The sequence below is a fragment of the Scyliorhinus torazame genome, chromosome 5, assembly GCF_047496885.1.
Source record: "Scyliorhinus torazame isolate Kashiwa2021f chromosome 5, sScyTor2.1, whole genome shotgun sequence".
NCBI lineage: Eukaryota > Metazoa > Chordata > Chondrichthyes > Carcharhiniformes > Scyliorhinidae > Scyliorhinus > Scyliorhinus torazame.
Window position 1 is genome coordinate 156,066,120 of NC_092711.1, and position 13,352 is coordinate 156,079,471.

At 47.2% G+C, this 13,352-nt stretch overlaps 1 protein-coding gene across 1 annotated transcript in view; it reads right to left on the minus strand.

Moving 5' to 3' along the window:
- LOC140417989 (uncharacterized) overlaps window positions 1-13,352 on the minus strand; it is a 32,134-nt gene that overhangs the window by 15,622 nt on the left and 3,160 nt on the right. Inside the window, exon 2 of the mRNA XM_072501419.1 lies at window positions 11,128-12,022. Within this exon, the coding sequence (XP_072357520.1) occupies window positions 11,128-11,658 (531 nt within the window). The 5' untranslated portion in view covers window positions 11,659-12,022. The remainder of the gene's footprint in view (window positions 1-11,127; window positions 12,023-13,352) is intronic.

Here is a 13,352-nt window from a genome sequence, read left to right on the forward strand (position 1 = left end):
AATCCTTGGAAAACTGTCTGAGTGGTGTGGTGGACTCCTGGAGAACTTGGAGAACCGAGGGTCAGAGAAAGAACATCCGAGTCGTCAGCCTGCCAGAAGGTGTGGAGGGTAAGGCCCCCATTAGGTTCTTCGAGGACCGGCTGCCACGTTTTCTCAAGCGGGATGTGAAGCCTTGGCGTTTCAAATTAGAAAGGGCATCGGATCCTGTCTTTGAGGCCGAGGGATAGTTTTCATCCCAGGCCCGTAATCATTCCCTTCCACAACTTGAAAGATCACCAGAGGGTCCTGGAGACGGGTAAGGTGAGGTGGGACCTGGCTCCCATCTCACCTTACAGTGAATTATGTCACTTTATCCTGTGACCCTGAAAATTGTATCCGACAACTCCGTCAAGTCTTTCAATAATCCTAATACTGCCTTGGTCTTCGCTAAATCCTTGAAGGGCAAGGATTGGAGCGCTGATTTGCAGCTCAGACTAACTCAGGCTCTAATCTGAACTCTTTCCCTATCATGGATTTGTTGTCTGAATTTGTTATCTTTTATCCTGTTGAAGGGAGTTGTTATTCTTCTCCTCGAGTGTTCCAGGGACTCGTGTTACCTTATCTCAGTTATGGTAGATGTGCCGTGTGCTTATTATCCATCGTCTTTCTTCTATTATCCAAGTGTTAATCATGGCAGAACTGAGTGCTGCCATTGCTGAAGGGTGGTTCCACTGTGCTAAAGTGGATTGGTCACACTAAATTGCCCCTTAGTGTCCAAGATGTTCAGGTTAGGTGGCTTGACCATGATCAATGCACCGGGTTAAGAGAATAGGATGCGGAGTGGGCTTCAGTGAACTGTTCTTTCCAAGACTCACGGCAGACTTGAGAGGTGAATGGCCATCTGCATTCTTGCAGTTCTCTGTCATTCATTTTGTGTTATTCACTTTCATTTATATATCCGGTTAGTCTGTTTTGTCATATTTTACAAACTGAATTGTTATCCTCTGTTTTTAGAAACTCTTACCCTCTTTCCCCACTCACCATTTTAACCTGTTAACTGGTTGTTCAATTGATCTGGCATTTCATCTCGAGGCTCTGGTCCCTCAAATATCCTGCTCCAAATTAATTCTGCAATGTGTTGCTTGGATTTATGTTAGCAATATCTCTTGTTCCGCTTTGTGCCCATTTTCCACCATTTTTTCTGTTACGCTGTTGCACTCATTGTTTAAAAAATGATTTTAAAAAATAACAATTTATTAAAAATCTGTCCACCTCATCCGTGAATATATTCAATGACCCCCACACCCCACTGGTCCCTGTGGAAGGGGCTGGTTTAGCACACTGGGCTAAATCGCTGGCTTTTAAAGCAGACCAAGGCAGGCCAGCAGCACGGTTCAATTCCCATACCAGCCTCCCCGAACAGGCGCTGGAATGTGGCGACTAGGGGCTTTTCACAGAAACTTCATTTGAAGCCTACTTGTGACAATAAGCGATTTTCATTTCATTCATTTTCATTTTATTTTCAAGAGAAATCCAGAGACTAATAACCCTCTTGAGGGAAGAGATGACTGGAAATATATAACGTAGCTACAGCACAATATTACACAACTGGAAATAATAATCAATGAACTTTATAACAGAACCATAAATAATATATCTAATCTGTACCATATAACAACACAAGACATATCTCTGTCCGATATTAATTTACTGTCCCCTTAAATGTCAGCCATCTCCTGGGGAAAGCAGCCCTTTAATTGTGAACATTGGGAAAGAGATCATCCTTTTAGCCAAACAAATAAATGTGTCAAGCTGAGGGAGCAAAGGATGTCAATGTGTTTAAGAGAGAGAGACCTGGGCCAAGCTTTCCAGCGTCTGCACCCTCCCTCGATTCACATCCTTTCCCTCCAGAATGAGAAAATAAGGTGTTTTACTCACAGATGTTTGAGAAAGGAGGGAGGTTTCAGTCTGTGTGAGGCCCCAGTTTTGCTCATTGTCCAGCTTCCGCATTCAGACAACGGGGGAGCTGATTGGATGGTGGAAGACAGTCCTTCCGGTTCACCAACTCTTCCCATTGGTCAACAACCTGCCGGTGCATGCAGAGGAATGCACGGTGACGTCTCAGGGTTCCAGTGCGCATGATCGGCGCACAGACACAGCAGCTCCGCCCCACTCATTGTTCCCCCTCCTCGAGACAAGGTTTCCAGGCAACTGGCTGACAGCTCTTGCCAGAGCGAGAAGCCTCTCGGTGATTTTCCCTCCCCGGCCCGGGACTGCGCATGTGCAAGAGAGAGGAGAGGCTGCGCATGTGCGAGGGAAAACCCACTCCCTGACCGTCATGGTGAGGTATCGACCAATGGGAATCGTTAGGACCGGAAGGACTCTAGTCCTCCATCCATTCAGCGCGGGCTTTCTGCGAATTGAGATTGAGCTTCACATCGACTGAAACTTCCTCCTGTCTCCAACATCTGGGAGTAAAACACTTTCTTTTCTCCCCCTTTCCATTTCTTTTCTCATTCTGACCTTCAATTGGTCACTTACAGCAACTGAAGGGAAAGGAAGTGAACCCAGGGAGGGTGGAGACTCTGGAAAGGTTGGCCCAGATCTCTCTCTGTAACATAAGAATTAGGAACAGGAGTAGGCCATCTGGCCCCTCGAGCCTGCTCCGCCATTCAATGAGATCATGGCTGATCCTTGGACTCAGCTCCACTCTCCGGCCCGTACACCATATCCCCAAATCCCTTTATTCTTTAGAAAGGCATCTTATCTTTTTCTTAAAAACCTTTAAATAAGGAGCCTCAACTGCTTCACTGGGCAAGGAATTCCAGAGATTCACAACCCTTTGGGTGAAGAAGTTCCTCCTACACTCCATCCTAAATCTACCTCCCCTTATTTTGAGGCTATGCCCCCTAGTTCTGCTTTCCCCGACCAGTGGAAACAACCTGCCCGCATCTATCCTATCTATTCCCTTCATAATTTTATATGTCTCATAAGATCCCCCCGCATCCTTCTAAACTCCAATGAGTACAGTCCCAGTCTACTCAACCTCTCGTCATAATCTAATCCCCTCAACTCTGGGATCAACCTAGTGAATCTCCTCTGCACTCCCTCCAGTGCCAATATGTCCTTTCTCAGGTAAGGAGACCAAAACTGAACACAATACTCCAGATGCGGCCTCACCAACACCCTTTACAATTGCAGCATAACCTCACTAGTCTTGAACTCCATCCCTCTAGCAATGAAAGACAAAACTCAATTAGCCTTCTTAATCACCTGTTGCACCTGCACACCAACTTTTTGCGACTCATGCACCAGCACACCCAGGTCCCTCTGCACAGCAGCATGTTTTAACATCTTACCGTTTAAATAATAATCCATTCTGCTGTTATTCCTTCCAAAATGGATAGCCTCACACTTGGCAACATTGAATTCCATCTGCCAGACCCTAGCCCATTCACCTAACCTATCCAAATCCTTCTGCAGACTTCCGGTATCCTCTGCACTTTTTGCTTTACCACTCATCTTAGTGTCGTCTGCAAACTTTGACACATTGCACTTGATCCCCAACTCCAAATTGTCTATGTAAATTGTGAACAACTGCGGGCCCAACACTGATCCTTGAGGGACCCCACTAGTTACAGGTTGCCAACCAGAGAAACACCCATTTATCCCCACTCTCTGCTTTCTGTTAGTTAACCAATCCTCTACCCATGCTACCACTTTACCCTCAATGCCATGCATCTTTAGTTTATGCAGCAACCTTTTGTGTGGCACCTTGTCAAAAGCTTTCTGGAAATCCAGATATACCACATCTATTGGCTCCCCGTTATGTACTGCACTGGTAACGGCTTCAAAAAATTCTACCAAATTAGTCAGACACGACCTACCCTTTGTGAACCCATGCTGCGTCTGCCCAATGGGACAATTTCCCTCCAGGTGCCCCGCTATTTCCTCCTTAATGATAGATTCCAGCATTTTCCCTACAACCGAAGTTAAGCTTACCGGCCTATAATTACCCGCTTTCTGCCGACCTCCTTTTTTAAACAGTGGTGTCACGTTTGCTACTTTCCAATCCTCTGGGACCACCCCAGAGTCTAGTGAATTTTGATAAATTATCACTAGTGCGTTTACAATTTCCCTAGCCATCTCTTTTAACACTCTGGGATGCATCCCATCAGGGCCAGGAGACTTGTCTACCTTTAGCCCCATTAGCTTGCCCAATACTGCCTCCTTAGTGATTACAATCATCTCAAGGTCCTCACCTATCATATCCTTATTTCCATCAGTCACTGGCATGTTATTTGTGTCCTCCACTGTGAAGACTGACCCAAAAAACCTGTTCAGCTCCTCAGCCATTTCCCCGTCTCCTATTATTAAATCTCCCTTCTCATCTTCCAAAGGACCAATATTTACCTTAGCCACTCTTTTTTGTCTTATATATTTGTAGAAGCTTTTACTATCTGCTTTTATGTTCTGAGCCAGTTTACTTTCATAGTCTACCTTACTCTTCTTTATGGCTTTTTTAGTAGCTTTCTGTTGTCCCCTAAAGACTGCCCAGTCCTCTAGTCTCCCACTAATTTTTGCCACTTTGTATGTTTTTTCCCTCAATTTGATACTCTCCCTCACCTCCTTAGACATCCATGGTCGATTTTTCCCCTTTCTACCGTCTTTCTTTTTTGTCGGTATGAACCTTTTCTGAACACTGTGAAAGATCGCTCGGAAGGTTCTCCACTGTTCCTCAACTGCTTCACCATGAAGTCTTTGCTCCCAGTCTACCTTAGCTAGTTCTTCTCTCATCCCATTGTAATCGCCTTTGTTTAAGCACAAAACACTAGCGTTTGATTTTACCTTGTCATCCTCCAACTGTATTTTAAATTCCACCATATTGTGGTCACTCCTTCCAAGAGGATCCCGAACTATGAGATCATTAATCAATCCTGCCTCATTACACAGGACCAGATCTAGGACCGCTTGTTCCCTTGTAGGTTCCATTACATACTGTTCCAGGAAATTATCCCGGGCACATTCTATAAACACCTCCTCAAGGCTGCCTTTACCAACCTGGTTAAACCAATCGATATGCAGATTAAAATGTCCCATGATAACCGCTGTACCATTTCTACATGCATCCGTTATTTCTTTGCTTATTGCCTGCCCTACCATCCTCTTACTATTTGGTGGCCTATAGACTACTCCTATCAGTTACCTTTTCGCCTTACTATTCCTAACACATTGACACCCTTTGCTCCATCAGCTTGTCACATTTATTTGTCTGGCTAAAAGAATGGTCTCTTTTATAATGTCCACTATCCCCTGACGTTCTCAGTCCATCGCCAACGGTTCTTTTGCCAGGACAAACAGCAGCAGGAGAGTGAGCCCCGCCTCCTCCCCCAGTGCAGCCTGAAATAATCTGAACTCACCGGTTCGTCCGTAAAATGCCACCGCTGCCTAGTATAACAACCAGACCGAGTCCACAAAACCTGCCCAAATCCAAACCGCCCCAGGACCTCCGACAAATAGTCCCACTCCACTCGATCAAAGGTTTTCTCTGCATCCATTGCGACCACCACCTCTACCTCTCGTCCCTCTGGAGGTATCATGATCACTAGCCTCCTGATGTGGACCGCCAGATGTCTTCCCTTCACAAACCTGTCTCGTCCTCCCCTATCACCCCGGGACACAATCCTCTATTCTCGAGGCCAAGATTTTAGCCAACATTTAGCAGGGAGATCGGTCTATGTTCCAGGGACAGGATCTCTAAAGGGACAGGATCTCTGTTCTGTTCCAGGGACAGGGTCTCTCTGATTAAAGGGACAGGATCTCTGTTCTGTTCCAGGGACTGGGTCTCTCTCTGATTAAAGGGACAGGATCTCTGTTCTGTTCCAGCAACAGGGTCTCGCTCTGATTAAAGGGACAGGATCTCTGTTCTGGTGATGGTATGGCCAGGGGGGGCTACAGACCCGGCTATGTATTTCGTGGAGGCCGGGAGCTTTTTGTGGCGTGGCTGCCAACCCCTCACCGGTCGCAGCATCGGTGAGGGGGCTGCACCGATTGTTTCCATGTAAAATGCCACAGATCCTCCGCACTTAGCCTCGAAATTGGAGAATTTGGCCCAGGATCTCTCACTGATTAAAGAGACAGGGGCCGGGATTCTCTGCTTGCCGACAGCGATTTTGTAATCAGCGATCAGGCAGAGAATTCCTTTTTCCGACTGAATCGGGGGTGGCGGCGGTTTTTGGACGCTCCGCCCCCTCCAAAACGGCAACATCGAGGAGTAGCCGCATGCCATTGGGACGGCCTCAGGATGTTAGCTGAAGGCCCTCCCCTGATGCTCCGCCCCCGATGGGCCGAGTGCCCGACCACGCAGTTGACGTGTGGGCCCAGCCGTGCGACAACCTGCGTGGCGGCTGCGCACTGTGTCCAGCAGCTCCACAGTCAGCAGGGGTGGGGGGGTGGGGGCTTGCTGCTGGCCGGGGGGAGGGGGGGGGCGCTTTGGCGAGGGGAGGTCCAGGGGGGCACTATCTGGCAGATCAGGTCCACGCGTAGCCGACATGTTGTACAGCGCGACTGCTGCAGGTCGTCGCCATGCGCATGTGCGGCCACGAACCCGGCAATTCATTTTGTGGAGGCCGTGCGTTTTACGTGGCGCGGCTGCGAGCCCCTCACCGGTCAGAGGATCGGTGCTGGGACCTCGCCCATTTTCCAACGTAAAACGCCAGATTCTCCAGACAGGCCCAAAATCGGAGTATGTTTCAATTCTCTGAATAACTTGCACAGAAAAAGGTAAGATGAAATAAAGAGGTTGGTTTATTTTTACACACACGGGGGTGAGAGGGGTTTCCCAACACCCACCCACTTTTGCATTCGTACAATAAATGGGGGATATGGAAAAAGGAAGAGGGTTCCGGGAATGACCACAATAAAATCCAAGTCATGGTTTTCCATGTGTCCAGAATCCGAAGTCTAATGGAAAGTTCCTTCAGAGGGAGGTTTACTGTTACGGGAGATCCGTCTTTCCAGCAGTGAGACTTCCACGATGGGGGAAGACACGGAGAGTGAGTCGGTCTGGGAGGAACAAGAGCCAATGTTTCTGCCATTTGCAGGTTTTTTAATTTATATTTTTATTGATGTTTTTCCCTTTTAACAAATATCCAACAAAAGCTCAGGATTGGTGCAGCACAGCAGAAATGTCTCAGCAATACAGAAGTACAGGAGAGGACAGGAGGACGACAATACAGATGGATCAGTATAATCATTAAGCTTGGTGCATCCGTGTGTACCAATGGATATCCTGGAGAACAAGGGAGAAGAAGAAAAAGCCATGAAAACATGGTGAAACGGTGCACACCTTCTCACGTAGCGAGTGCTCGCATCGCCCACCAGAATCCAGGATAAGATCACCGTGCCAGGTTCAGGCGGGTGTCAGAACACATCTCCCCCAGCTCCAGTCACACCAGAGGCATCAATAACACATCCTTATGTCCCCTTCTCGGGTACAAGACCTGTCTATACCTTTGCAGGAACCAGTCAACGATTTTTTTTGTACCCCAAAATAACAGACATAAATTTCAGGAAAAAATCAACAAGGACACTCAGACCCACAGAACAATCATCATTCAACACAATTACACAGAGAAGACCAGCAAATATTCATACAATTGGTTGAAATTCTAATTGATGCAGCTTCCAAGAGACTAACAATAACAGGATTAAAAAAAGTACTACCAAAAGCAGAGGATCTCAGGATAACAGGGACCAAGATACAGCCCTGAGCACACGGTCCCCTGACGTACGCCCCTCACCACAAGCCTCATTCGAAACCTCACTCAGCTTCTCAGGACACCCCAGCCAAGAAGGAACCTCCCAAGCAAAAGGGGGCAACAGGAAAGTGACCACAGTACAAGACCTGGCCCGGCCCTGTACACCCTCGTACACAGGAGTCAGGCAAGCAAGGATGGTCACACTGTGCCAGGACTCACTACACACCCAACCTCACTCCTCTCTCACCACATCCGAGGGCAGCGCACACAAGAAGATTCACATCGTCCTCCACCAAGGAGGTTCCACCCACAAGGAGAGGAAAATTCGTCAAGACCATTATTTTCAACTGTATTAATCTTAGACATTTTAGTAATTCAGTAGTGTAGTGTTAGTAATAAATAACTATGTTTATGAAACAAAGTCTAATGTTCTTTATTCACACTACAATATCAAGATTCAACATCAGCCCAATGAAAGAACATTGCACCGTCACAAAAAGGATACTCGGGGCAGAGCTGCGTAGCCTCATTGGCGTCAAAACACTGCCTCCCCACGGGAGACCCTGCTTCAACAAGGAGGGCATTCAGGAAGTCACTATATAATCCCATTTGGAGCAGGGTGCCTACCTCCCCTCAGCCTCATCCTCAGACCCAATGAGGGCTCAAACATCAATGATCCACAACACTCAAACTCTCACTCAAACCCTCCAACCCACAGGTTACTACCTCCCCAGTGGAACCTATCCCGAGAGGATTGATTGATGATTTGATTGATTTGTTTTATTGTTACGTGCACTGAGGTACAGGGACAAGTATTGTTCTGTGTACAGTTCATACAAATCGTTCCATACATGAAAAACAAAACATAGGACATAGATAAATACACAATGTAAATACATAGACACAGGCATCGGGTGAAGCATACGGAGCGCAGTACTACTCAGTGGAGAAGGTGTGTGAAGAGATCAGTTCAGTCCAGAAGAGAGTTATTCAGGAGTCTGGTGACAGCGGGGAAGAAGCTGTTTTTGATCTGTTAGTGCGTGTTCTCAGACTTTTGTATCTCACTGCCCAATAGAAGAGGTTGGAAAAGAGAATAACCCGGGTGGGAGAGGTCTTTGATTATGCTGCCCGCTTTCCCAAGGCAGCGGGAGGTGTAGACAGAGTCAATGGATGGGAGGCGGGTTCGCGTGATGGACTGGGGTGTGTTCACGACTCTCTCTAGTTTCTAATGGTCTTACCCCGAGCAGTTGCCATACCAGGCTGTGGAGGAGCAGCAGAGGAGGAGCAGACCAGGGGCCTCCAAAGGGGACAATTCAGGAAGGGAAACTCACTCCACCACCCAACAGACCCTCTGCCCAAGCCAATAAACAGAGTTACTCCTGCCCTGCCCGATCAAGTGACCACCGCCACTCCCAGGCAGCCAAGAGAGTATTGAAGAAGACAAGTGGAACAAGGATTAACTGACCACACCCAGTTCTTCGTGCTCACTAGTCCCCTTGGTTCTCTCGTGTTTTTGGGACGATTTCTGTATCTTCCTCCGTGAAGACAGATACACATGGTTTAGTTTCTCTGACATTTCCTTACTCCCCATTATAAACACTCCTGTCTCTGCCTGGAATGGACCCACATTGGTCTTTGCTAATCTTTTTCTTTTCACGTTCTCAAAGGAGCTTTTCAAGTCGGCATTTACGTTACTCGTCAGTTTGATCCTATATTCTATTTTCTCTTTATCAGTTTCTTGGTCCTCCTTTGCTGAATTCTAAATCAATCACCAATCCACAGGCGTACGGTTATTTTGGCCTCTTTATGAGCCTCTTCCTTTGATCTAATGGAATCTTTAAATTTTCTCGTTAGCCACAGTTGCATCACTTTTCCTGTGGCTGTTTGTTCCTTAAAGGAGTCTACATTTGATGTCAACATGTAATAATACTTTTAAAATTAGTGATTGCCTGTCTATTGTCATACCTTTTGTTGTAATGTCCCAATCTACCACAGCACAACTTGCCTTTCAAATCTCGACAGTTTTCTTTGTGAAAAACACGTGGATAAATTAAACAAAGGAACCATGTAACCACCATAGCCCATCTTCATGGCAACGTGGCATGCTTTCAGAGGTTCCAAACAGAAATGGGAACTAAATATCTTCCAACCACTGTTGCTATATTTACTTGCTATAAATATGGCAGCTAATAAGGTTGCCCTTCTTAATCTAGATATGAATAGGATATGCTTTCAGAGTCGCCAGGTATCAAATGATACCGCCACAAGGTTCAACCGGATATCGATCAACGACCCAAACAACCAGTTAGTTCGTTCAAGATCAATAATACTTTATTTACACACAAGATTAACTTACACATGCAACATAAACACAAGCTAAATTACACCTATCACTATGACAACCTGTACTTAACTTCAGGCACCCGGCTTAGGTCAGAGGAACAGTGGCCTTTGTTCGAATCTGGATCTGCTGGGTCTGGAGAAGTAACTGTGGTTCAGCTCGGCTCATCTGTCTGGTAGCGAGCATTGAACTTGAACTTGCTTCTGGTCGAGGTGCTGCAGATGGAGTCAGACGTTGCCGGAGCGCCAGGTCCAAAAGAGACCGAACACATGGCAGTGTCTCTCTTTATCCTGGGGGGGTTTCGCACTCTTTTGGGCGGTCCTTAGGTTTGGACCCAATAATTCGGCAGACTTCGATCACTGTATTCGATTGGAGCCAATAAAGGGGCGGGTGCCTTGATTGCTGGGCGTGTCCTCAGCAGTCATTGACCGTGGCTGTTTATGCTTCCTGAGTAAAGGGAGTGGCGCCGATGTGTCTGGAATTGTATCGGATACCCGAGTACCAGTTCCTTTGTCTTAGGGAAATGGGTCATTAGCATGCAAATCGGCTGGGGGTTTCGATCCTGTCTGGTTCTGTTCACAAATATACATTTAGGCTCTGAGCCTGCCTGAATCTTACATTGGCTATATTTCCCTTGAGGCTTTGCAAATGTCCATGTTTCTTTGTAAATGGCCATCCCAGATGGCTACACCACCAAACACCCTTTCGCTCTGTGATCCTCGTGAAAGTTGAAGCCAGGAATTCACAACATGGCTCAATGATCATCAGCCCACTGGAGGCAAATTTGTGAGACCAACCAGTCCAGCAGGAAGAAACCCTCCGCCCATCCCTATTGATCAACTGACAGAATTAACAAAATGCAGTCCTGGATGCAATTGAGAGCAGAACAGCGGAATCCAACCCCCGTAATCAGTTGTGAACTTGGTGTGTGAGCATGTGCGATGAAACACAAAATCCTCCCACGCTGAGGGCAGGTGAACGGCCTCTCCCCAGTGAGAACTCGGCGGTGTCTCCATAGTTGGGATGGATCACTGAATATCTCACCTACTCAGAGCAGGTGAACGGCCTCTCCCCAGTGTGAACTCGCTGGTGTGTCCGCAGGGTGGGTAACCGAGAGAATCCCTTCCCACACTGAGAGCAGGTGAATGGCCTCTCCCCAGTGTGAACTCGCTGGTGGCTCCGCAGGTGGGATAACTGAGTGAAGCCCTTCCCACACTGAGAGCAGGTGAACGGCTTCTCCCCAGTGTGAACTCGCTCATGTCTCTGCAGGCTGGATAACTGAGTGAATCCCTTCCCACACTGAGAGCAGGTGAACGGCCTCTCCCCAGTGTGAACGCGCTGGTGAGTCTGCAGAATGGATAACCAAGTGAATCTCTTCCCACACTGAGAGCAGATGAACGGCCTCTCCCCAGTGTGAACTCGCTGGTGTCTCTGCAGGTCAGAGAATTGAGTGAATCCTTTTCCACACTGAGAGCAGGTGAATGGCCTTTCCCCAGTGTGAATGCGCCGATGAATTTCCATCACAGATGGTGCTGTGAATCCCTTCCCACAGTCCTCACATTTCCACGGTTTCTCCATGTTTTGGGTCCCCTTGTGTCTGTCCAGTTCGGACAATCAGTTGAGGCGTCGTCCACACACAGAACACGTGTACGGTCTCTTCCCGCTGTGGATTGTGCAATGTTTTTTCAGGCTGTGTAACTGGTTAAAGCTCTTTCCACAGTCAGTGCTCTGGAACACTCTCACTCGTGTGTTTTTCCAGTCTCTTGGAAAAATGTTTGCCTCATCTGTCAACTTCAAAATGTTTTGAAGTTGACAGATGAGGCAAACATTTCTCCTTTAGATTCGAAGGCCAATGATATTCAGGTTCCAAGGAATTGAGGGACTGTCAGATCCAGACGACATGTATTAGGTTTCTGTCTGTAATTTGTCCTCTTCGAATCTCCTGTTAAAACAATTTACAAAAGACATCACTGTCAGTACAGGATAGAAATTCAGAACAAACAATTCTAGTTTCTCTGGAACTTTCTTTTCTCTTGCATTCCACAACATCTGTAAATATCCATCCCACACACTCTCCCTCAATTCACTGTATCTAATATTCACCCACCCAATTCTCCTGAAGGTGCTGATTCAGGCTGATTGACAGATCCATGCTCACTGCTTCCTGTCCTGGACACAGGGACCATAACACATCGGAGCTGCAGTCAGCCATTCGAACCTGCTCAACCATTCAATGAGAGCATTGTCCGATCTACCTCAGCACCATTTTCCAACACTATTCCCCATATCCCTCGATAACTTCACCCCCTTGAAACGTTAGCAATCTCAGTCTTGAAAATACTTGATGACCGAGGTTCCACAGTCCTCTGGGGTAGAGAATTCCAAATGCTGACAGGGGGAGTGAGGGGAAGCTGTGTTTGGTGGTGGAATCATGCTGGAGTTGGCAGAACTGGCGGAGGATGATTTCTTCAATGCGGAGGCTGGTGGGGTGAAAAGTGAGGATAGTGGGGATTCTATCCTGGTTCTGGGAGAGAGGAGTGAGGGGGAGGGCAGAGGTGTGGGAGATGGGTCGGACACGGTTGAGAGCCCCTTCGACCACAGTGGGTGGGAAGCCACGGTTAAGGAAGAATGAAGACATGTCAGCAGCACCGTTTTGGAAAGTGGCATCATCGGAACAGATGTGACGGAGGTGAAGGTACTGAGAGAATGGGATGGAGTCCTTACAGGACGTGGGGTGTGAAGTGCTGGAGTCGACGTAGCCGTGGGAGTCGGTAGGTTTGTAATGGATATTAGTGCACAGTCTATCTCAGAAATTGAAATAGAAAGGTCAAGGAAGGAAAGGGAAGTGTTGGAGACAGACCATGTGGAGGTGATAGAGGGGTGCAAACCGAAGCAAAATGAATATATTTTTCCAGGCTTTGCAGAACACCTCCAGTCCATCCGCAAGCAGTTCCCAGACCTTCCTGCCGCTTGCCATTTCAACTCACTGCCCTGCTCTCAATCCACATGTCCGTCCTTGGCCTGCTGCAATGTTCAGGTGAAGCCCAGCGCAAACTGGAGGAACAGCACCTCATCTTCTGATTAGGCATGTTACACCCTTCTGGACTTAACATTGAGTTCAACAACCTCAGACTCTCCACCACCTTTACCCCATTTTTATCTATCAATTTATTTTTGTTTTTATTTCTTCCATTGATCGTTTTTTCCCTCCCCATTATTCTCCTCCCCTCCCCCATTCAAATTATTTCAAGTTGCCCTTTACACACTGCTCA